At 45.8% G+C, this 23980-nt stretch overlaps 1 protein-coding gene across 1 annotated transcript in view; it reads left to right on the top strand.

Moving 5' to 3' along the window:
- Positions 1 to 12553: 12553 nt before the first annotated feature.
- PDPN (podoplanin) overlaps positions 12554 to 23980 on the top strand; it is a 34775-nt gene continuing 23348 nt past the window's right edge. Inside the window, exon 1 of the mRNA XM_055582650.1 lies at positions 12554 to 12909. Coding sequence (XP_055438625.1) covers positions 12843 to 12909 — 67 coding nt within the window. The 5' untranslated portion in view covers positions 12554 to 12842. The remainder of the gene's footprint in view (positions 12910 to 23980) is intronic.

Raw genomic sequence — 23980 nt, 5'->3', positions numbered from 1 at the left:
GAGAATGGCAACCCACTGCAGAATTCTTGCCTGGGAAATTCCATGGAGAGAGGAGCCTGGTGGGCTACAGTCCATGGAGTGGCCAAGAGTCAGACATGACTGAGCAAATAACACTACAGCATGGAAGAGGTTCAGAAACATCCATCTGGATGCCTTGCTCCCTGCCGTGTCCCTGGAGCCTGGAACACTGCCTGGTACACACTTGGATGTTCAACAGATCTTACTGAATGAAAGAATAAATCGTGTGTCTTATAGCTCCCTGCTGTCAGCGCTAGTAATAAAAAGGTGACCAGACTCCCTAGCTCTTCCAAGAAAAACAGTTAAATCTCCTAGAAACTCCCCTGTGCCACTTACCCGACTCCCAAACCCTGTGAACATGCTGCTCCATTGTAAGGATAGTCCTTGCCCTGTCTGAAGGCAGCTGGGGACACGACTGGGGGCTCAGAGGCTCTGACCATTGCACTGCCAACATAAAAGCTGTTTGCTTCCAGCTTTATTAACTTCTAAGCCTTTTCCTGTTTTCCCATCATGGCCAAACCCAACTCTTGGCAGACACTAAAATCCAAATTTTTGAATTAGATTTCTGAACAGTGATTAAAACAGATTTGGGACCTCAACAAAAGAGATTTCAAACTACCAACAGTATCCAGACTATTCCAAAGAAACTGTGCCCCATGGAGGAGGTGGGGTGGGGTCTCATCCGGTGTGTCTCTTGGCCTCATCTCCCGCGACCGCACCGTCTCCTCTGGGCAGGGGATTCCAGGCTGGCATAGCACGAGGTCTGCGGCGGGGCTGCTGTCATTACCAGGCATGTGTGCAGGAGCTGGCAGGAAAATGAGTGAAGCTGCTGTTTTTTTCACTGACTCACAGCAGCCTTGCCCACCAGCATTTTCACAAGCTCACTTTCCATTCAGGGAAGCTGAGAGAGAGAAAGACCAGGATTGATGTCTTCAAGGCCACCACCCTTCAAGAGAGCAGTAAGATAAACACCAGCCTCCAGCCCTGTCCCAATTCGACTCCCCAGCCTCCCATACTGAGATGCATTCATTCAGACTGTTTGCCAAGCAGTGCTGAGTCTCCATAATGAAGAGCCCTCTGAACACACCAATGAAAGGAGCTTTCTGTGTATATTGGTCTGAATTGTAAAAACGTCCTTCGGCCCCAATGCTTGTCTGTCCGTTAAAAACTCAGTATTGATCAGGAAAAAAAAAAAAAAAATAATAATAAGCCAACAAAATAAAACAAAACAAACAAAAAATGGACTCTCTGCTCTCAACCCATTGAAGGAATCAGCAACCCTTGTCTCCCAACCATCCAACACCTGAATTCAAACCCATTGGTGGAGTCAGTCAGCTTTTTCTTTTGGGTGGAGGATAGAGGAAGGGTTGTACATAAATAAGCAATTTGTTGTTGTGAAAAGAAAAAGTTTCCAGGGGCCTGTGTACGTTGTTTTTGCATTTCTTTGGTGCAGTGTGGAGCCAACATCAGATTCTGAGTATGTCAAATGGGGCATTTCATCTCCCGGGGGAAGGGGATGTTCACACCCAGGCCAGGCCTGGTCAGAGCTCTCTATTCTCCTGGAGTGTGTGGATCCCTCTCTGTGTCTAGCAGAGAAGCCCAAGGCCGCCCCCACCCCACCTTCCCCATAGGACAACAAAATTCACAGGAGCCTATTGATCCACAGAGCTGAATGTTTTCCTTATTGCTTCAAGCAAAAGCACCATGCTTTTAATAAACTAGGGGAAAACTGTGAAGTGAAGGGAAGTGAAGTGAAAGTCACTTAGTTGTGTCCGACTCATTGTGACCCCAGGACCTGTAGCCCTCTAGGCTCCTCTGTCCATGGGATTTTCCAGGCAAGAAAACTGGAGTGGTTTTTTTCCCCCATTTCCTCCTCCAGGAGATCTTCCCAACCCAGGGATCAAACCCTGGTCTCCTACACTGCAGGCAGATTCTTTACCATCTGAGCCACTAAGGAAGCCTCAGACTAGGGAAAAACTGAACATGGTTCCTCGGCCCAAGACAGCTGCAGGGCCCTGCATGAATGACAAAGACTCAACTTTTCTCTACCAAGATGAGGGATAAGAGTGGAGAGGTTGATGGTATGTGAGGTGAGATTAATGGTAAGGACAGCTAGGGGACAGCCAGGTCCAGGCAAACCTCACATCTTCGCTGTTGGGCAAGCAGTAGGTCCTGAATGAGCCAACTAATGAGTTACAAGAGTGAATGAATGAATGACAGCATAAATCCTGAGCCACTGTGAGACCAAATGAAATTATGAAATGGCTATAATGTGTCTTTGGCATCCCAGATCTTTTTATTTTTGTGCGCCTTCTTCTTCTTGGCAATATCCAAGAAACTAGTCTCGTTGTTAGCCGCTCAGTTGTATCTGACTCTTTTGCAACCCCATGGACTGTAGCCCTCCAGGTTCCTCTGTCCATGGGATTTCCCAGGCAAGCATACTGGAGTAGATTGCCATTTCCTCCTTCAGGGGATCTTCCCAACCCAGGAATCGAACCTGTGTCTCCAGCACAGGCATGCAGGTTATTTACTTCTGAGCCAACGCAGGAAGCCCTCTAGTCTCCTTGACATCTTATCAAAACCTGCTCTTGGGAAAAGGAGAGAAAGCCATTCACAGAAAACTCTGCCAAACTGATAGTGCTACATGCCATCTTCGTACGTATACTTGCATTCTCAAAGGAATCAGGTTTCTAGGAATGTAAGCTAAGAAGTGAATACTGTTTATGGAACTTTCAGCTCTCAGGCAGTTTGCAAGGAGACAGAGGTATGCACTGAGATTTGGAGAGGTGCTCCCAGGGCTTTTCAAGCATCCCAGAAACCTTACAAATCACCTGATCATTTTGTCTTTATATCATCAGGCTGACTGGAGGTTTATCATGTGCTGTTGACTCACCCTCCTGGCTGCGTTGGGCTGGGATTCCTCAATGGTGAGGATCTTCTAGCAGGTCCAACAAAATCACAAGTCTCCTTTCACAAATACTGATGGAGAGCATACCAGAGGAAGATGAATGTATCAGCAAGCTCCTGACTGCAGGGAGCTCAGGATATCCTTTGCTGCTGTTTGTCACTAAGACATGCCCAACTCTTTGCAGCGACCCTGTGGACCATAGCCTGCAGGCTCCTCTGTCCGTGGGATTTCCTAGGCAAGCATACTGGAGTGCATTGCCATTTCCTTCTCCAGGGTATCTTCCCAAGCGAGGGATGGAACCCACATCTCCTGCATTGGCAGGTGGATTCTCTACTGCTGAGCCACAAGGGAAGCCCTGAGTGGAATGAGGTGACCCTAATGCTGGGAGGAGATCCAACCAGGCAGGGGGACAGGGTAGGGTCTTCAAATTGTGGATGCACACAGCTTTCCTCGGGGGCATGCCAGCAAGGGATGGAGTCCTCAAATTCTCAAGGTTCATAAGTTTTCCTCTAAAACTCCTGGGGAAAAGGGATGCCATTGTGATAACCCTTTCGCCACTTGCAAAAGAAAGGCAGCTCCCTATCCATCCTGAATTTTGTTTATGGAGCATTTTTCTGGGATGAAAAAATCTCTGTCACCAATGTGATAAACTGTCTTTTCTTGTTTTTTGTACTTTCCCACTTAGAAGTGAATTCAACTGGTTCTATACTTAGTAAATCCTTGCTGGGCATTTTTCTTTCACTCTTACATAATTTTAACTATAAACTATGAAGAAGATCAATTTTTATGGTGATCTATTTTCTTTCTTTTAACTTACGCCACAATGTTAATCACTAGTTTCTAGTCTGATAGATACTATTTATAAAGGAATAAACCTCTTTATGAGGTTATTATGAGGAAAATAATTCTTAAATAAAACATTAAAATTTAGCACATCTTTAAACATAGTCTTGATCCTATGCTTAGCAAAAGGAGGTTTTTGGTCATCATTATAATGCCCTTTGGGTGTGGTATTAATGGACTTTAAAAATTACAATGAAACTTCATTAGGCAGCCATTACTCTTACATTAGGGGCTTCCCAGGTGGTTCAGTGGTAAAGAATTCTGCCTACCATTGTAGGAGACACAGGAGACATGGGTTTGATATTTGGATCAGGAAGAGCCCCTGGAGTAGGAAATGGCAACCCACTCCAGTATTCTTGCCTGGAAAATTCCATGGACAAAGGACCCTGGTGGGATACAGTCCACGGGATTGCAAAGAGTCAGACACAAATGAGCACACATGCACTCTTGGATTAATATTCTTTCTGCTCTGAATCCTTAGTGAAAACATATGCTCTTTATTAAATATTCAAAAATTGTATACTGGTTTTATTGTCAAAAACCTGTGTAGTATTTATTAGCAAATAAACTTTCCCTTTAAAGAAACATCTTTTATGAGGAATTTTTGAAAAGAAATTTTGATAGTTATATAATTAGTAATTGACTGAACTGGACTTTTCAGTTGGCTTAGTGGTAAGGAATCTGCCTGCCAATGCAAGAGATTCAGGTTCGATATCTGGGTCAAGAAGAGCCCCTGGAGGAGGAAATGACAACCTACTGCAGTATTCTTGCCTGGGAAATCCTATGGACAGAGGAACCTGGCAGGCTACACCATGGGGTCACCAAAGAGTCAGACATGACTGCCTGAGTGACTGGATAACAACAACCAATGTCTTGCCTTGTTTGTGTACCTGCTGTTAGGAGCGGGGTTTGGCTCGGGTTGGGGTGTTCTGAATTTAGGATCGGGGTCCTTAACAAGGAATGAGTTAACACTCACGTGTTGACATTGTGAGATGACATCAGGGGCTCTGCTGGTGACACACTGAGAAAATGCAATGGTCTGTGTTCATCCAGCCAAAAATGCGCACCTGAATCTAAACATGAGGACAGATCAGACAAACCCAAACTGAAGGACAGTCTACGAGGCAAGTAGCCTGTCGTCTTCAAGAAGCATCAGGAAAGATAAAAAGAGGCTGAATCAGAATTCTGAGATCTGAAGACGAGTGAAATATGAGGTCCTGTATTAGATCCTGAAAAAAAAAATCCATAAAGGACATAATTGGTACAATTGTCAGCATTTGAATATGGACTGTGGATTAGACCTTAGTGCTGTTTCAATATTAAATTTTATGATTTTGCTAATTCAACTGTGTTTACAAAAGAGAAGATCTTTGTCCTTAGGAAATCCACTCCCAAACATTTAGGGCTAGAGGACTTGATAATGAAGCCAATATGCAAATATTTGTAAATACAGAGATAGCTGATGGTGCAAATGGAGTAAAGGACAAATTCGTGAATCTAGGTCAAGGGTATATAGGAGTTCTTCAACTGTTCCAGCTTTACTGTAAATTTGAAATTATGTCAAAAGAAAAAGTTGCAAACATACAAGGAAATCTGAGCATATGGTGATTTTTCTATATTCCTGTTTTCTATATTTGTTTTATGAATGTATATTTTCATAATAAAAATTAATACATGCACACCATTTGAAAAATTTGTGAGTGATGCTGACACTTTGACATATAACTGGACAATTTTCCAGGTCTTGTATCAAAAAGCATCAAGATGTATGGCTAAAATTTCATAGGTAAAATTTTTATTTAATTTTTTCATGATCAGTGCACTTATTCATTGTGTCATCAAGTCGCAACATGATTCTTTTTTTCCAATTACAGTCAGACTTCATCGTATTTCTCTTTATGATATGTTTGCTATGTTCTACTGAAATAGTTTGGGTATCATTAGGGGGGGCTCCAAGGAGTTCTGATAAATAGTCCTTCATGTCTCAGGACAGAGCAGAACTCAGCGAGAGACAAAAGTGATAGATAAGAAATGATTTGTTAGAATAGGACACTTGTTCGGTTTACCTGTGGGTGGGTGAGGGGTTGCCACACCCCAAGAACTTATTGAACTACAGTTCTATAGTCAATGGAAAAGTTGGGAGGTGGGGAAGAACTTCTTTGTCTTCCTTGAGTAGATATCATGCTTCCGTATTAGCTCTTCCTCAAGGTTGAGCAGGGGTATTTTCTTGTCCCTACGTGGTCAAATTAGGTCCACAAATTATTGTTTTTTATGTGTGCAGAGAGCATGTCCTAGGGATAATTAACTTGATGACACCAATGGGCAGATTGTAAGCCTTATTCTCTACTATTGTTTTATTGTTTGGGGGGGGGTGGTGCTGCTGCTGCTGCTGCTAAGTCGCTTCAGTCGTGTCCGACTCTGTGTGACCCCATAGACGGCAGCCCACCAGGCTCCCCCGTCCCTGAGATTCTCCAGGCAAGAACACTGGAGTGGGTTGCCATTTCCTCCTCCAATGCATGAAAGTGAAAAGTCAAAGGGAAGTCTCTCAGTCGTGTCTGACTCTTAGCGACCCCATGGACTGCAGCCTACCAAGCTCCTCTGTCCATGGGATTTGCCAGGCAAGAGTACTGGAGTAGGGTGCCATCGCCTTCTCCGTTGGGGAGGTGGGGTGAGTATTGTGCAAAGAACATGTCTTACAAGCCAAACAGCATGCTTGGGGTTCACTAACTCACTGAGCTCACTAGGCAGGGTGTAGGTTTCATGCCACCATCATTTTATTGTTTGGGGGCATGTCTTGTGCTTCTGTTGCTTGGTAATTTAGTTGCTAAGCAAGGTAGCTTGATTCCACCGTTAAGCAAGCCAATCTGGCTTTGATGCAAGTGATTTGTTCCGTTTTATGAGTCAAGCAAGGGCTTGCCAGGTGAACTTGCTTGCCAGTGCAGGAGATGTAAGAGATGTGGATTGGATCCCTGGGTCTGGAAGATTCCCTGGAGGAAGACTTAGCAACTCACTTCCAGTATTCTTGACCAGAGAATCCCATGGAAGAGGAGCCTGGCAGGGTACAGTCCACGGGGTCGCAAAGAGTCGGACCGATGTGACTGAGCATGTACGCATGCACAAGTCAAGCAAGCCCACACTGTTTCAGAATTTTCCCATTACTTTCTTCAGTGATCATTAATCTCATTGTAGTCTCCCAAAGTCCTCTAAAGTTCCATCTCTATATACAATTCCCTCATGGGGTTTCTAAGCTAACTATCTCACTCATGTCCAACTCTTTGTGACCCCATGGACTGTAGCCTGCCTGGCTCCTCTGTCCATGGGATTTCCCAAGCAAGAATACTGGAGTGGGTTGCCATTTCCTCCTCCAGGGCATCTTCCTGACCCAGGGATTGAACTTGTGTCTCCTAAATCTCCTGAACTGGCAGGAGGATTCTTTACCACTGAGCCACCTGGGTAGCCCTACTTCCCATTAAAAATATACTTTTTTAATTCTATGATGAAAAGAGAGGTGGTACCTGGTTTTTCAAAAAAGTTTTAGGGAGTCAAGCAAAATTGTGTGCTGCCCATTGAAACAGGGCGTGTGACAGTTTGACTCTGACAGTAGGAGGGGTACTCAGCATTGAGGCGACTCCTGGAGAGAAACGGGGTACTCTGGCAAACAGAGGTAACCCAGTGGGTCAGAAAGCCATGCCAGTTCCCCAGTAGTGGGATGGCAGGAACCAGCCACCTGGTGGGGTCTCGATGTGGAACACTGGTTCCTGAGTAGAACTGAGAGATAATCAGGTTTTCCAGAAGGGACCCTGGGCTCAGAGAGCCAGACAGGGATCCAAGAGACTCAGGAGGCAGGCTCAAAGTGAGGGTTGGACCAGCAGGGGATGAGTTCATGCTGAGTTCCTGTTCATTTGGGTTTCCTTAGGCCAAAAGGAACCAGTTCCATAGAGTCCATGTCAATGGACATCCCTGGGGACTTCCCCAGGAGTCCAGCAGTTGGAACTTCACCTTCCAATGCAGGGGGTAACAAGGTCTATTCCTGGTTGGGGAGCTAGATCACATGTGCCTCACAGCCGAAAAGCCAAAACATGGAACAGAAGCAATCTTGTGGCACATTCAGTAAAGACTTTGAAAATGGTCCACATAAGAAAAAGAACCTCTCCCCTGGAGGCTAGGCCTGGCTGAGGGTTCAAGGGCATAGATGGTCACTGGAAGACATGAGAGGCAGAAAGACCAACAAAGCAACCAGCTGCAACCACAGCAATCAACTGCAACCGTAGCAGTTCTACTCTCAACTGTGCATAGAACCCTCCAAAGTGGGAATAGCTCACCATTTCAAAGAAGAAACTGAGGCTCAGGTTGACTGAGACCAAGGTGGAGCTGAATTGTGATTCCTAAACAGTGAGGCCTTTTCTGGTAAAGTGGGTTCCTTCAGCCCCAGCACAACTTCCCACCCTCCACCCCACCCCCACCCCCACCATCCCTACTCTCATCTTCATCCCACCCTCCTGCTAGATACATTTTGAACCCAACTCACTCACCTAAGCCCAGCATTTATCCCTGAGTCACAGAGGTGCCTTTAATATCATTTATATCTCAGCTCTGGAGCCCTTTGTGTTGAGAAGCAAGAGAAGATGCTGAGAAGTCTTCCCGGGGAAGCTCTGCCTGTTGCCCTGAGACTGTGCAGAGGCCTCAGGGAACACAGGGCACAGCAGTGATCCTAACACTCATTCTCCAGCATCCTTCAGGGAGGAGGGTCCCAGGCTGAGGGTTCTGGCTCTGCTCCTTCTGCATCTTGGGCCCCCACCTGAGGGTGCAGGAGAGGATCCCACTTCTCAGAAGTGACTTACAGACCTCTCTTTCCAGATCCTTAAGCAAGAGAGCACACTACCCAACAGGTTCAAGTCCTGCAACAGAGGGATTGTGGCTCCACCTGTCATTCCAGAAGAGCAGGAAAATCTGTGTGGTCTCTAAATGAATGAATCTCCAAGTGGGGCCTGAGAACTTGTTAGAAAGGCAAATTCTTAGGTACAACCCCAACCTGTGGGTCAGAAACTCTTAGAGTGGGGCCCAGCTCTCAGGGTCTTAATTTTTTTCCCAGCATCTTAATCTTAACCAGGCACATCTGATGCACACTGGCTTTGGAAGCCCCTTGGGAAACCATACTACTTTGAAAATCTGTTTCCTTGGATGTAAAATGGGTATTATCAGTGTTTTTAGTGCAAAGGATATCTTGAGGTTAAAAGAGATAATTCCTAAGGTCCCAGAGTTCCTGGTTAAACGTCACTGTTATCTCGCCAGTTACCACTCTAAGAGCTCAAGCTGTTTCACAAGAATGTAGGAATCTGGGGCTTTCCTGGTGGCTCAGTGGTAAATAATCTGCCTGACAATGCAGGAGACATGGATTTATTTGATCCCTGATCCAGAAGATCCAGGCAGGCTGGTTCAAAATTGGTTCAAAAAGAACGTCAAGGCTGTATATTGTCACTCTGCTTATTTAGGTTCTATGCAGAGCACATCATGTGAAATGCCAGGCTGGATGAAGCACAAGCTGGAATCAAGATAGCTGGGAGAACTATTAATAACATCAGATATGCAGATGACACCACACTATGGCAGAGAGCAAAGAACTAAAGAGCCTCTTGATGAAAGTTAAAGAAGAGAGTGAAAAAGCTGGCTTAAAATTCAACATTCAAAAAACTAAGATCATGGCATACGGTCCCATCTCTTCATGGCAAATAGATGGGGAAACAATGGAAACAGTGACAGATTTTATTTTGGGGGGCTCCAAAATCAGTGGAGATGGTGACTCAGTTCAGTTCAGTTCAGTCGCTCAGTCGTGTCCGACTCTTTGCGATCCCATGAATCGCAGCATGCCAGGCCTCCCTGTCTATCACCAGCTCCTGAAGTTCACTCAGACTCACGTCCATCGAGTCAGTGATGCCATCCAGCCATCTCATCCTCTGTCGTCCCCTACTCCTCCTGCCCCCAATCCCTCCCAGCATCAGAGTCTTTTCCAATGAATCAACTCTTCGCATGAGGTGGCCAAAGTACTGGAGTTTCAGCTTTAGCATCATTCCTTCCAAAGAAATCCCAGGGCTGATCTCCTTCAGAATGGACTGGTTGGATCTCCTTGCAGTCCAAGGGATTCTCAAGAGTCTTCTCCAACACGACAGTTCAAAAGCATCAATTCTTCAGCTCTCAGCCTTCTTCACAGTCCAACTCTCACATCCATACATGACAACTGGAAAAACCATAGCCTTGACTAGATGGACCTTTGTTGGCAAAGTAATGTCTTTGCTTTTCAATATGCTATCTAGGTTGGTCATAACTTCTCTTCCAAGAAGTAAGCGTCTTTTAATTTCATGGCTGCAGTCCCCATCTGCAGTGATTTTGGACCCCCAAAAAATAAAGTCTGACACTGTTTCCACTGTTTCCCCATCTATTTCCACTGTTTCCCCATCTATTTCCCATGAAGTGATGGGACAGATGCCATGATCTTCGTTTTCTGAATGTTGAGTTTTAAGCCAACTTTTTCACTCTCCTCTTTCCCCTTCATCAAGAAGCTTTTTAGTTCCTCTTCACTTTCTGCCATAAGGGTGGGATCATCAAAAAAGCAAGAGAGTTCCAGAAAAACATCTATTTCTGCTTTATTGACTATGCCAAAGCCTTTGACTGTGTGGATCACAATAAACTGTGGAAAATTCTGAAAGAAATGGGAATATCAGACCACCTGATCTGCCTCTTGAGAAATTTGTATGCAGGTCGGGAAGCAACAGTTAGAACTGGACATGGAACAACAGATTGGTTCCAAATAGGAAAAGGAGTACGTCAAGGCTGTATATTGTCACCCTGCTTATTTAACTTATATGCAGAGTACATCATGAGAAATGCTGGGTTGGAAGAAGCATAAGCTGGAATCAAGATTGCCGGGAGAAATATCAATAACCTCAGATATGCGCTACAGCCATGAAATTAAAAGACGTGTGCTCCTTGGAAGAAAAGCTATGACCAACCTAGACAGCATATTAAAAAGCAGAGATATTACTTTGCTGACAAAGGTCTATCCAGTCAAAGCTATGGTTTTTCCAGTAGTCATGTATGGATGTGAGAGTTGGACTTTAAAGGAAGCTGAGTGCTGAAGAATTGATGCTTTTGAACTGTAGTGTTGGAGAAGACGCTTGAGTCCCTTGACTGTAAGGAGAGAAGGACTGATGCTGAAGCTGAAACTCCAATACTTTGGCCACCTGATTCAAAGAACCAACTCACTGGAAAAGACCCTGATGCTGGGAAAGAGTGAAGGCAGAAGGGGAGGACAGAGGATAAGATGGTTGGATGGCATCACCGACTCGATGGCCATAAGTTTGAGCAAGCTCTGAGAAGTGGTGATGGACAGGGAAGCCTGGAGTGCTGCAGTCCATGGGGTCACAGGGTCAGACACGACTGAGTGACTGAACTGAAATGAATGCAATGACACCAATAAAATGCATTAACGTGATGGGGAAGTAAGTTCAGATTACCCTATCTACAGTTTTCTCTTTATGTTTCCAACCCCTGCACTCTCCAGGGTCTCTTCCTCTCCTTATTTCAGGTGTCAGAGCCTATCTGAGAGCCCCAGGACAAGACTTCACCTGGGAGATTGTCAGAAATTCAGAATTTCCCCAGGAGGCTTTACAACATTCTAACAGTGATTGACTGGGTCACTGGTGTTTGAGAAGGGTTGCCTGGGGCTCTGTTTACTAAACATTCTTGGGGTTTCTGCCTTAGGAATTCCCTAAGGGTCTGATTACAATCTCCCCATATGATTCTTATGACAAAGTAAATTTGGAATCTAGGGGTTCACCTTCTCCTTAGGATCTGAAAAAACCCAATTTTCACCCCAGGATGGAGCTTTGGGGCATTCATCTTCTGGCTCTTTTTGTTGAATGGAACTTATGGCATTTGGGAGTGGACCACCTTTCCAACGCCTACCCTTAAGAGAAAAATATTTAATTCCAAGAGTTCAAAAGGAAATAAAACAAATTCTCTTCTTGTTGCTAACATCCAGTACCTGAGATCAGAACCAGTAAAATGGGGATTAGGGGGTCAAGGTCCGGGATTAGAAGGGACGAGCCCCAGCTGGAAGTGCCCACAGGTTGGTGACCTGGTGGGTCCCTTTGACACCCTTGGGCTGTGGCGCCCCACCGACTGACTGCGCGGGTGGGCCCGCGCCCCGCGGCGCTGAAACCAAAGTAGGGAGAGGTTGGATCGCGCGCTCAGCATTTTCCCCACAACTGCCGAATCCCACGAGCCTGCCAAGCTCCCAGCCAGCTCTCTAGGGATGCACCTCCGACCCCCTACGCCAGCCAGAGCCCGCCCGCTCCCAGCCCCCAGGCAAGGGCGCAATTTACCAGTGGAAACCGCCTCTGGCCCACCGACAACAGGAGGACGGCCGCATTTTTTTTTTTAATGCCATCAAATTCAATATTTACAAGAACAATCCCATATTTGGCGCTAAAATGACTGGCCACACAAGAAACAGTTTACTTCTTATAAGAAGAAAAACCCAAGCTTGTGCCTTACTCTTAAAAAGAGAGAGAGAGAATAAATACAGTTTAAAAATCACCCCCCAAAATCGCTTATTGCATGCGCCCCCTTTCCCTCTTGTCGGGGAACAAATAGAAGCCAACTTTGCCGGGACCCATCGGCAGGTCCTAGCACCCCCCGCAGCTGTGGCCTTGTAACTTTAAACCTGGCCTGAGGTCATCGTTTTCGCGCTGGCCAAACACAGGCAGGGGGCGGTCCTAGCGAACCCGAGACTGGGACCACCTTAGCGCGCGGACTCACCCCGCCCTCGCCCTCGTCGGAGAGATAAATGCTGACTCCGATCCGAAAGTTTCCAACTGCAAAGTTTGCTCCTCCGGCAGCTGTTGCGAGCGAAGTAACTTGGGGATTCCTTCCCTCACTGGGACTCCGTTTTCCAGGCCCCACGTCTCGCGCTCCATCAAGGGAAGGCCCCCGGCTACGGAGCTTTTTCATCTTTCCCCAGCCCAGAAACTAGCTGCTCGGCCCCCCACCCCAAAGAACAAGTCAGCTAAGAAAAATGTGGAAGGTGCCAGTTCTGTTCTTCATTTTGGGAAGTGCATCGTTCTGGGTCCTGGCAGAAGGAGGTAAGGCCAGCGGGCGGAGCTCCCCGAGCAGCTAGCTGGTGGGGACAAGCGAGCCGGGACTTGCGGGTTGCCGGGGCCTGGAATGTGAGGTTGCCCGGGGGAGCAGTGTGCGCGCCAGGGTCTGGAGGCCCCGGGAGAAGGAGAGACGGCGGCTTAGCCGGTGCCAGGTCCCAGGCAAAGAGCTGAGCGGGGTGCCAGGGAAAGACCCCGAATCCACAGGTAGCAGGTGGGGAGCAGAGGGTCCCTCGGGGGCGACCCACCTCCTGCCAACCCTTCCTGGCTCCCGAGAGACAGATAGAAGGCTAGCAGCCAGGCGCCTTCCACTGACGGTGATGGGATTTTCTCAGGGCTGTGTATTGGAGACATGCTCATGGCCTCAGAAGTACTGGCCCCTTAGAATTGTGAGGGTCGGGGATGAGGGTGGGATATCCCTGTGCAGCGACGGCCTCCCTCTGGGGGCTGCCAGTGTGTAAGACAGCACGTTGGACACACTCAGGGTTCGGTCAGGGGGGATTCGTTATATCCTCTGTGGAGAGGGCAGTGTGTGGGGGTAAGAACTGAACTGGAGGGTCCTGAGTGTATGAGGGAGTGGCCCATTATTAACACTGATGTTTAAGTTCCTTTGGGGCCACGTGTGGAACTTGGCCAACAGTGTCAATGACCACGTGTTGGTGACTCCTTAGACCTTCACTTCTCTAGAGCTGAGAATGAGGACACTGCTTGCCCATCACTCTCATTATCTCCTCCTTCTTCCCTCTTCTTACGTCTCCTCCTCTTGCCCCTTGCTGCTGTGTTGGTAGCCTCCAGTCACATTGGTCAGTGTTTTCTTTTTCTTGGGTTTTAGTTTGATCTGTTTCCACTGTAGAATATAAGCTCCTGTGGACACAGCTGTGTCTTCACCTTGATCTCCAGGGCCAAACAATATCCGGCCCTTAGTAGTTGCTCACTGAATATTGGTTGAAGGCATTGTAAGCTAACTAGGGATCTTTGCAGTTGAAGCTTGAGGAAATGAAACTCTTTTACATTTTGCAAATTGAGGATGGAGGTAGCCCCGGTGGTGCCGGAGGAATCCTGCTTGAAGGGAGGGGCTTGAAGGAGGCCTCCACACAAAGACAATAATACCCAGCTCCAGCCAGTGAGTGATTCAGGGTGTTTCCCTGTGCGCGCTGTCTGCTTGGAGACTGAGGTGCTCTCTGTGCTGTGCATGTATGCTCAGTTGTGTCCAACTGTTCTGTCAGCCCATGGACTGTAGCCCAGCGGGCTCCTCTGTCCGTGGGATTTCCCAGGCAAGAATACTGGAGCAGGTTGCCATTTCCTCCTCAGGGGATCTTCCGGACTCAGGGATTGAACCCGAGTCTCCTGTATCTCCTGCATTGGCAGGCGGGTTCTTTACCCCTGTGCCATCTGGGTGGGAAGCCCTCTTTTTGTTGGGTGGTGAGCTATTCATGGCGGTCCTGTCTTTGGAACTTCTCTCTCTAGAGCGACATACATGGCTCTGCATTTCAGTTACATTTCCTTTTTGGCCAGACTGCAAATGACACCATTTTGTGCTCAGCAGGGCAAGATGTGGGAGGCCCCCCAAATTGAGCCTCGTCCCAGCTCTGCTCAGGAAAGAGGGCCACTGGGTGGCATCCTCTCCCCTCCCCTAGCCTCCCCCACTCCCACCACTCCCCTGCAACCCCCTTGCCCCAGGGAAGAGTTTAGCTGTAATTATCTTTAAGCCAATTCTGAATATCAAAGGTACTCCTAAACAGAAGTAATAATTTAAAAAAAAATAGTTGTGGCTGAAAAACCAGCCACTTCTGGTAATAGCAACTCGATTGGCAAAGACTGAAGCACCCTGGCCCTGTCCCCGGGGGCTGTGTGTCAATGCAGAGTTACTGGGCTGCTGGCTAAGAGTTGAGGCCCAGGAGGGGTTTTGTCTGAGGATAATGAGCGAGGCAACTTGAATATGGATGAATAACTTCTTTGAGCTGAGCCATTGTGGGCTCTTGTCGGGGAGCTGAGCTAGGGGTAATTATGGTGATGAATTTTATTATCCTTCTCTTAGGAGTCTACTCCCTACTGGGCTTCCCTCTTCTAAAATTATAATCTGGTTCAGTTTTACGATCTGGTCCTCTGGGTTGAGATGTCCTCTGGGTCTCATGAGATGTTAGTGGATTTAAAGGAGCTCAGTGGTCCACACATCTGGCATTTTCCTCCACTGTCAGGCCCCACCTTCACTCTGAACTTTCATCCAAGACACGTACACAGGCCGCTCCGTAAGATCGTTTATTTTGTGAAATTCTGCAGGCTGCTGCTTGCTGAAAACTCACATGTGCTTTTTCCCGGACCAGTCCACCCAGGATTAATCATGCAATGAACAAATTTCCCTGTGCTTTCCCCAAAACTCTTGCCAGTTTCAGAGGCTTGGAAATCTTCATGAGTTGCTAAGAGTTTTGTTGCACTTAAGGTATCTCAGGTCTGTTAGAGCCTTCTCGAGGGAGGCTCTGATGACACTGGCATGTGAGATCCAAGATAGCATTTAATATAGGAAAGCACATTTCTAAAAAGTATCCTTGCTTGAGAAGGCTAAACTGGGACATGGCAAGAGGGAGGAACCCAGGCTGATCAGAGGTACGCGGCGGCCTGCCCCTGCTTCCTCTGGCCTCTGAAGTGAGTAACCAGTGAGTAAGTCTATACTGAGAATTACAAGGACCCCCAACCTTGGCATGAAAGTGGATGGTGTGATCGAGCGGGAGGGACACCACCTCTCTCCCATGCCCACCCCCCACCACATGCCAGGAACGTCACGGTTCCCTCATTAAATCATCATGCATCCTTAAATTATACATTATTATCTTCAGAATATGCCAGATTCCAAAAACAGGCCTAACTCCAAACCTCAAGCTTTTTTTTTTTTTTAACCTGCATTACACATTGGGGGGGAAAAAAAGGTTGAACTTGAAATTAAAGGTTAACCTTGCTTTAAACTCCTTAAACATGAAAACAAAAAATCTTCAAGGTATATAAAGTTCTTTACATTTGATACTTACCGTAATATTCCTTTTAGAATGAAAATGTCACGGTACATTAAAATAGGATTTGTTCATGCTTTCCCCAAATAGGAACTCAGCATCTCCTGATATGCTGGATATGAAATTCTAAGCACTTTTGAGGAAGGCACACCTAACATAAAGCATTGCACTTCAGTCCTTACCAGCAAAACGATGAACGTGTGCTTTAAATTCCACTGGCTTATCTGAATATTTGTCATATTTCTGGCTTCCAAGAACAGGCGTGCCAGGTTACAGCTTGTGGAAATATTACGGGGGAAGATGTTGAGAGAGGAGAGGCTCATGTAGCTGGCAGTACCCTTGTGAGACTTGAAGAAGTTAAATCAACTCCTGTAAGGCTCTCTAAGGACCCTCCCACTCCTTGGGTATTCCAAAGAAATACTCAGTGAGAGTGTTTTGTTGGAAGAGAATCAAATGAGTGGAGTCATCGGGTGGGCTACAGAGATAAATCTTGGGATTCCCACAGGGGTGAGCAAAAGAGATAAAAACACCTTTAAAAAAAATTAAGTATTTATTTTTTGGCTGTGCTGGGTCCATTGCTGGACCCTAATTGCTGGACTAGGCTTTTCTCTAGTTGAGGCGAGCCAAGGGCTACCCTCTAGTTACGGTGCACAGGCTCCTCACTGCAGTGGCTTCTCTTGTTGCGGACACGGGCTGTGAGGTGAGCAGGCTCAGTGTTGCAGCCCCCGTGCTCAATAGTTGTGGTGCACAGGCTTAGTTGCTCTGCGGCATGTGGGACCTTCCCAGATCAGGGATCGAACCCATGTCTTCTGCATTAGCAAGCTGATTCATTACCACTGAGCCACCAGGAAAGCCCTAAAAGCACCTTTTGATTGGAGTTCTGAATCTTTTCCCTACTGATTTCTTAAAACCTTGGGGGAAAGGGAAGTGATGGGGCATTTTATCTGAGGGTTATGAGATGGAGCCAGGTTAGGGAGCAACTGGAATTCTGCCACCTTCATCCAAGGCAGGAAACTGAGGTGACTGTTTTCCTTCCCTTGAGACTCACCCCAGTGCCCACCAGCCCGCCTGCTCCTGGCGGCCAGTCCAGGGCAAGCGTTCCCTGGAGCTTCAATGGGTGGGGACGGATGGGTTTTCCCGATTTTTCACCTGGCCCAGTGCCTTTGCCTCAGGAACTGCTCAGAGGAGATGGGTTTAATCCTCTGAGGGAAATTTGTAGATCTGGCCACTTCATATACCTACTTGTCTGAGCAGCTGCACACTGAAATTGTCAGGGCAACACTAAATTTTATATGGGGGCGGGGAACCCCACAAAACACAAAAACAACAAATTTAGCAATAGGATAATCACCTTTCCGGAAGGTGACCTCTGTCCAGAGGGTCAGTGTTCCAGACAGTAAAGAGAGAATGTCACTGAGCCCTGGGGGAACAGGAATGATTGTCACTGATACATTTGTAGCAGATAGGGAAGGGCCTCTAGAAGATGCGTCAACATTACTAATGAGAGTATTTCCGTAATTCATCACACTGTCTTCATCTGGGTGTTGAAACACGACTTACTTAAGCAGAATTGTGATCCAATGAATGGTATCCTGCCTGGAGGAGTTTGTCTGCCTAGAATCTAGACAGGGAGGGGAAAGGAGTAAGGACTAGATGATGTGAAACTTGTCCTGCCTGAGGAATGCGTTTAGTTAAATATTTACTGAGTAACTTCTTTGTGAGTCAGGCAAGGTAAACGGTATCCTTGCTAACGGCTACTGTAAGGTGTCCTGTCTGGTGGCTGAAGGGCTTCTGGTCTCAGTCCAAGTGCCCCTAGGACTGTTCTGTCACAGTCTGGAAATGTATTCCCCCCACGTGCCCTTAGTCTGTGTGCACCAGACAGCATTTCAGGTATTTCACTCTTGAGAAGGGCATGCCTGGGATAACAAATGTGGATAGAGACCACTGAAGAACTATTTCCCTTTGTAGATAAGCTATTTGAATTCCTGGACTCATAAGAGCGTGGCTAGGGAGATCAGTCCTGGGTGTTCACTGGAAGGACTGATGCTGAAGCTGAAACTCCAGCACTTTGGCCACCTCACGCGAAGAGTTGACTCATTGGAAAAGACTCTGATGCTGGGAGGGATTGGGGGCAGGAGAAGAAGGGGACAACAGAGGATGAGATGGCTGTATGGCATCACTGACTCGATGGGCATGAGTTTGAGTAAACTCTGGGAATTGGTGATGGACAGGGAGGCCTGGTGTGCTGTAATTCATGGGGTTGCAGAGTCAGACATGACTGAGCAACTGAACTGAACTGAGGGAGAAAGGATTTCATCTGATCTAGATCACCCTATAATAAGATTAAATTTCTGAATCTGTAACTAAAGGAACTAGATTCTAGATGTGCAGTGTTCACAGCATTAACTATATATTAGCATTGAAATGTGAAACTGTTAGTTGCTCAGTCATGTCTGGCTCTTTGTGACCCCATGGACTGGAGCCCACTAGGCTCCTCTGTCCATGGGATTTCCCAGGCAAAAATACTGGAATGGGTAGCCATTCCCTTCTCCAGGGGAATCTTTCCAACCCAGAGATCAAACTCAAGGGATCAAACCCTGCATTGCAGGCAGATTCTTTACCATCTGAGCCATCAGGGAAGCCCAGTAAATGGATGTTATTGTTGTTCAGTTGCCCAGTTGTGTCTGACTCTTTGCGACCCCATGGACTGTAGCACACCAGGCCTCCCTGTCCCTCAACATCTCAGGAGTTTGCCCAAGTCCGTATTCATTGCATTGGTGATACTGTCCAGCCATCTCATCCTCTGATAGCCTTTCCTCCTTCTACCCTCGATCTTTCCCAGCATCCAGGGACTTTTCCAATGAGTCAGCTGTTTGCATCAGATGAACAAAATACTGGAGCTTCAGCTTCAGCATCAGTCCTTCCAGTGAGTATTCAGGGTTAATATCCCTTAAGATTGACTGGTTTGATGTCCTTGCTGTCCAAGGGACTACCAGGAGTCTTCTCCAGCACACAGTTCGAAGACATCAGTTCCTTGGTGTTCTGCCTTCTTTACCGACCAGTTCTCAACCCTATGTGACCACTGGGAAGACAATAGCCTGACTATACAGATCTTTGTTGGCAGAGTAGCGTCTCTGCTTTTCAACACACCATCTAGGTTGGTCATCGCTTTCCTGCCCAAAAGTAACCGTCTTCTGATTTCATGGCTGCAGTCACCGTCTGCGGTGATTTTGGAGCCCAAGAAGAGGAAATCTGTCACTACTTCTACCTTTTCCCCGCTTCTATTTTGTATGCAATAATGGGGCCAGAGGCCATGATCTTAGTTTTGTTTTGTTTTTTAATATATTTAGTCTTAAGCCTGCTCTTTCATTCTCCTCCTTCACCCTCATCAAGAAGCTCTTTAGTTCCTCCTCACTTTGTGCCATTAGAGTGGTATTATCTGCATATCTGAGGTTGTTGATGTTTCTCCCTCCTCTCTTAATTCCAGCTTGTAACTCATCCAGCCCGGCATTTCTCATGATGTGTTCAGTGTATAGGTTAAACAAACAGGGTGACAGCAGACAGCCCTACTTCTTTCTCAATCTTGAACCAATCAGTTGTTCCATACAGGGTTGTAACTGTATGGAACTATATAATAACATCGTGTGTGTGTGTGTGTGTGTCCTGTGCTCAGTTGTGTCCCACTCTTTGGGACTCCATGGACTATAGTCTGCCAGGCTTCTCTGTTCATGGAATTTCCCAGGCAAGAATATTGGTGTGGGTTGCCATTTCCTCCTCCAGGGGTTTTTCCTGACCCAGGGATCACACCCGCTTGAGTCTCATGCTTGGCAGTCAGATTCTTTATCACTGCCTCACCTAGGAAGTGAGTGCTTGGTGTCAAGCACTTTGCAAGCCCTACTTGATTAATCCGTCCAACATAACTTGAAGATAGGAACTATTTGTATTTTGTAGATAGGTAAAGAGGCTCAGAGAGATTCGGTAACTTACACACAGACCCAGGGCTAGTAAATGACAGTGGTGAGACTTGACTCCAGGCAGTCCAACCCCAGAACCCGTATCGCTAAACATTCAGCACAACAGCCAGCTATTCTTAGATTGAAGCTGCCAAGGACTCTCAGAGTTGTCAGCCAGTTGATTCCTTCAAGCAACTTTTACAGCATAACATCACAGTTATTTGTTAGACACATAATTCAGATTGAAGAACTAGACTGATATTGGGGTACCTAGTTAAAGGACATAATCCCTGTCCCCGTAAGCGTTTATAGAGCACATATCTTAATAAGAACTTTAAGAGTTAGGAGTCATACATGGGATTGCGGTTCACACAGGGAAGCAAGGCAGATGTCTGTGGCAGATACAGATAAGAACAGAAAAAGTGGTGTAAAACGGCATGTCCTGTGTGACACACAGCATTACCAGATGCAGGTTCAGAGATGAGATTCTTGTGGGCCTCGGGAACTGGAGAAACCCTTCGGGGGAGGATGGGACTTGATCTTGGTGGTGAAAAATGGTGGGGTTGGTTGGACAGGGTGGTAGGGAAGGGCATTCTAGGCAGGAAGGAATGCTCAAGCAAATGCACAGAAATTAGAACAATCTGGAGTTTGTGTGGGGAAAGGTATGGGCGTCCAGGGCTGGGAAAAGCCATGGAGGCTGGCTGGAGTCAAGCGTGTCGAGTTGGGGAATTGCAGGAAATCTGTTGAGAGGAGGCTGAATCCAAGGTGAGTGTGAGCTAAACCTTTTTCTGTAGTATAGTCAAATGGGAGCAGAGTGGGCCATGAATAGTGGCTGTTGGGGAAAAATGTAATGATAAGGGCACCACATGGGATTGAATCTAGTTTATGGGGGACTAGTCTGGGGGAAGGGGAGAATCAGGAGGTAAAGAGACTAAGTGTAATGACAACACATGGGAGAATGAGATCAGATTTGGGGGAATAAGAGCCAGCAAGACTTACAGCACAGTATTTCCAGGTTTCTTTTTTTCATTGTTTTTTGGGCTTTGCTGGGTCTCCCTTGCTGCACGCAGGCTTTCTCTAATTGTATCGAGCGGGGGCGACCTGTTGCAGTGCACGGGCTTCTCACTGGGGGATCTTCCCGGACCAGGGATCAAACCCATGTCTCCCGCACTGGTAGGCAGATTCTTATTCTCTGCCACCAATGATCCTCTAGGTTTCTTATTATTCTTTCCTCATTTCCTGATTTCTTACTCACATCTTATAACATTCATCACTATATTAAAATTTTTATTGATATGTAATTCTCGTGTTGTAAAACTAACCCCTTTAGAATAGACAGTCCAGTGGGTTTTAGTATATTCAGAGTCGTGCAGCCATCACCACCGTCAGTTTTAGAATATTTTTATCACCCCTTCCTCCAAAACCCCAAACCATTAGCAGTTGTCCCCATGTCCCCCCATCTCCCCCAGCAACCACTAATCTGCTTTCTGTCTTTATGAGTTTGCTTATTTTAGATATTTCATATAAATGTCATCATATAGCATGCAGTGCTTTGTGTCTGGTTTCTTTTCCTTAGCATGGTGTTTTCAAGGTTCATGCATTTGTAGCATGAGTCTGAATTTCATTCCTTTTTATAGCTGAATAATACTCCATGGTGTGGCTAATACTGCATTTTGCTTATCCATTCATCCATGGATGGACATTTGGGTTGTTTCCACTTTGGGGTTATTATGAATAATGCTGCTATAAACATTCATGTACAAGTCTTTGTATGGACATATGTTTTCATTTCTCTCAAGGATATACCTAGGAATAGAATTGCTGGGTCATATGGTAGCTCAGGGACTTCCCTGGTAGTTCAGATGGCTGATAGCTCAACTGGTAAAGAATCCACCTGCAATGCCGGAGACCCCGGTTTGATTCCTGGGTCAGAAATATTCCCTGGAGAACAGATAGGCTACCCACTCCAGTATTCTTGGCTGGAGAATTCCATGGACAGAGCAGCCTGACTGGCTACAGTCCAAATGGTTGCAAAGAGCCAGACACAACTGAGTGACTATGCACACACACACACACACACACGCTCTGTAGCTCTTTGTTTAACTTTTTGTTGTTGTTCAGTCGCTCAATCATGTCCGACTCTTTGCAACCCCATGAACTGCAGCACCCCAGGCTTCTCTGTCCTTCACCGTCTCCCAGAACTTGCTCAAACTCGTGTCCATTGAGTCGGTGATGCCATCCAACCATCTCATCCTCTGTTGTCCTCTTCTGCCTTCAGTCTTTCCCAGCATCATCTCTTCTGATGAGTCGGCTCTTCACATCAGGTGGCCAAAATATTGGAGCTTCAGCTTCAGTTTCAGTCCTTCCAATGAATATTCAGGCCTGATTTCCTTTAGGATTGACTGGTTTGATCTCCTTGCTGGCCAAAGGACTCCCAAGAGTCTTCTTCAGCACCACAGTTCTAAGGCATCAATTCTTCACTTATCAATTAACTTTTTGAGGAACTGCCAAACTGTTTTCCAAAGTGGTTCCATTTTACATTCCTACCAACAGTGCAAAAGTTCCAATTTCTCTATATCCTTGCCAAATCTTGTTATTTCCCATTTGGTTGAGTGGTTGGTTTGTTTTTTTTTAATTGTAGATATCCTAATGGGTATGAAGTGGTATCTAATTATAATTTTGATTTGCATGGCCCTAATGTCCAGTGACATTGTACAGCTTTTCATGTGCTTGAAGACCATTTATATATCTTCTTTGAAGAAGTATCTAATCTTGTTTTCTCATTTTAAAATTGAATAGTCATTTTTTATTGTTTAATTCCGTATGTATTAATATTTTGGGTACTAGACCTTTATCAGACTTAAGAATTGTGAGCATTCCTCCCACTCTGTGAGTTGGCTTTTCAATCTCTTGATAGCATTCAATGAAGCACAAATTTTAAAAACTGATGAAGTCCAATTTATCTATTTTTTCTTTTGTTGCCTCTACTGTTGGTGTTTTATCTAGGAAGCCATTGCGTAATCCAAGGTCACAAAGATTTACTCTTATATATTCTTCCAACAGTTGTATGGTTTTAGCTCTTACATTGAGGTCTATGATTCATTTGAAATTAATTTTAATGAAGTAATCGTGGTGTGAAATAGAGGTCCAACTCCATTCTTTTGCATGAAGAAGGCCAGTTGTCCCAATACCATTTGGTTGAAAAGATGATTCTTTCCACTGAATTATCTTGATACCTTTGTCAGAATGATTGCCCATAACACATGTACCCCAATGTTCATTGCAGAACTATTGACAATAGCCAGGACATGGAAGCAACCTAGATGTCCATCGACAGATGAATGGATAAAGAAGTTGTAGTGTATATATATATGATGGAATATTACTCAGCCAAAAAAGGAATGAATTTGAGTCAGTTCTAGTGAGGTGGATAACCCTAAATCATATTATTCAGAGTGAAATAAGTCAGAGAAAAGCAAATATCATGTATTAATGCATATGTATGAAATCTAGAAAAATGATACTGATGAACCTATTTGCAGGGCAGGGATGGAGACGCAGACATAGAGAATAGACTTGTAGACACAATAGGAGAAAGAGAGGATGGGACAGGTTGAGAGAGTAGCAGTGAAACGTGTTATTGCCGTATGTAAAATAGCTAGCTAGTGGGAAGTAGCTGTATAACATGGGGGCTTAACCCAATGCTCTTTGACAACCCAGAGGGTTGGGATGGGGGGTTGGTGGGAGGGAAGATCAAGAAGGTTGGGACATATCTATACTTATGACTGATTCACATTGTCCTATGGCAGAGGCCAACACAACATTATAAAGCAGTTATCCTCCAATTAAAAATAAATTTAAACAGTCACTTTCCCAGAAATGTGTGGGTTTATTTCTGGACTCTCAATTCTAGTCTCTTGGCTTATACATCTGTCTTCATGCAGTACCTCGTGGTGCTGCCTACTGTAGTCCTGCTGACTCTTTGTAGTAAGTTTTGAAATTGAGACGTGTTAGTCCTCCTCTTTATTCTTTTTCAAATCGCTCTGGCTGTTCTTATCACTGTACTTTAACTGTCTGATATATATCTCTCGCTCCTTAGAG

This window comes from Bubalus kerabau, chromosome 5, assembly GCF_029407905.1.
Source record: "Bubalus kerabau isolate K-KA32 ecotype Philippines breed swamp buffalo chromosome 5, PCC_UOA_SB_1v2, whole genome shotgun sequence".
NCBI classification, from domain to species: Eukaryota; Metazoa; Chordata; class Mammalia; order Artiodactyla; family Bovidae; genus Bubalus; species Bubalus kerabau.
This window is presented reverse-complemented; position numbering and strand designations above follow the sequence as displayed.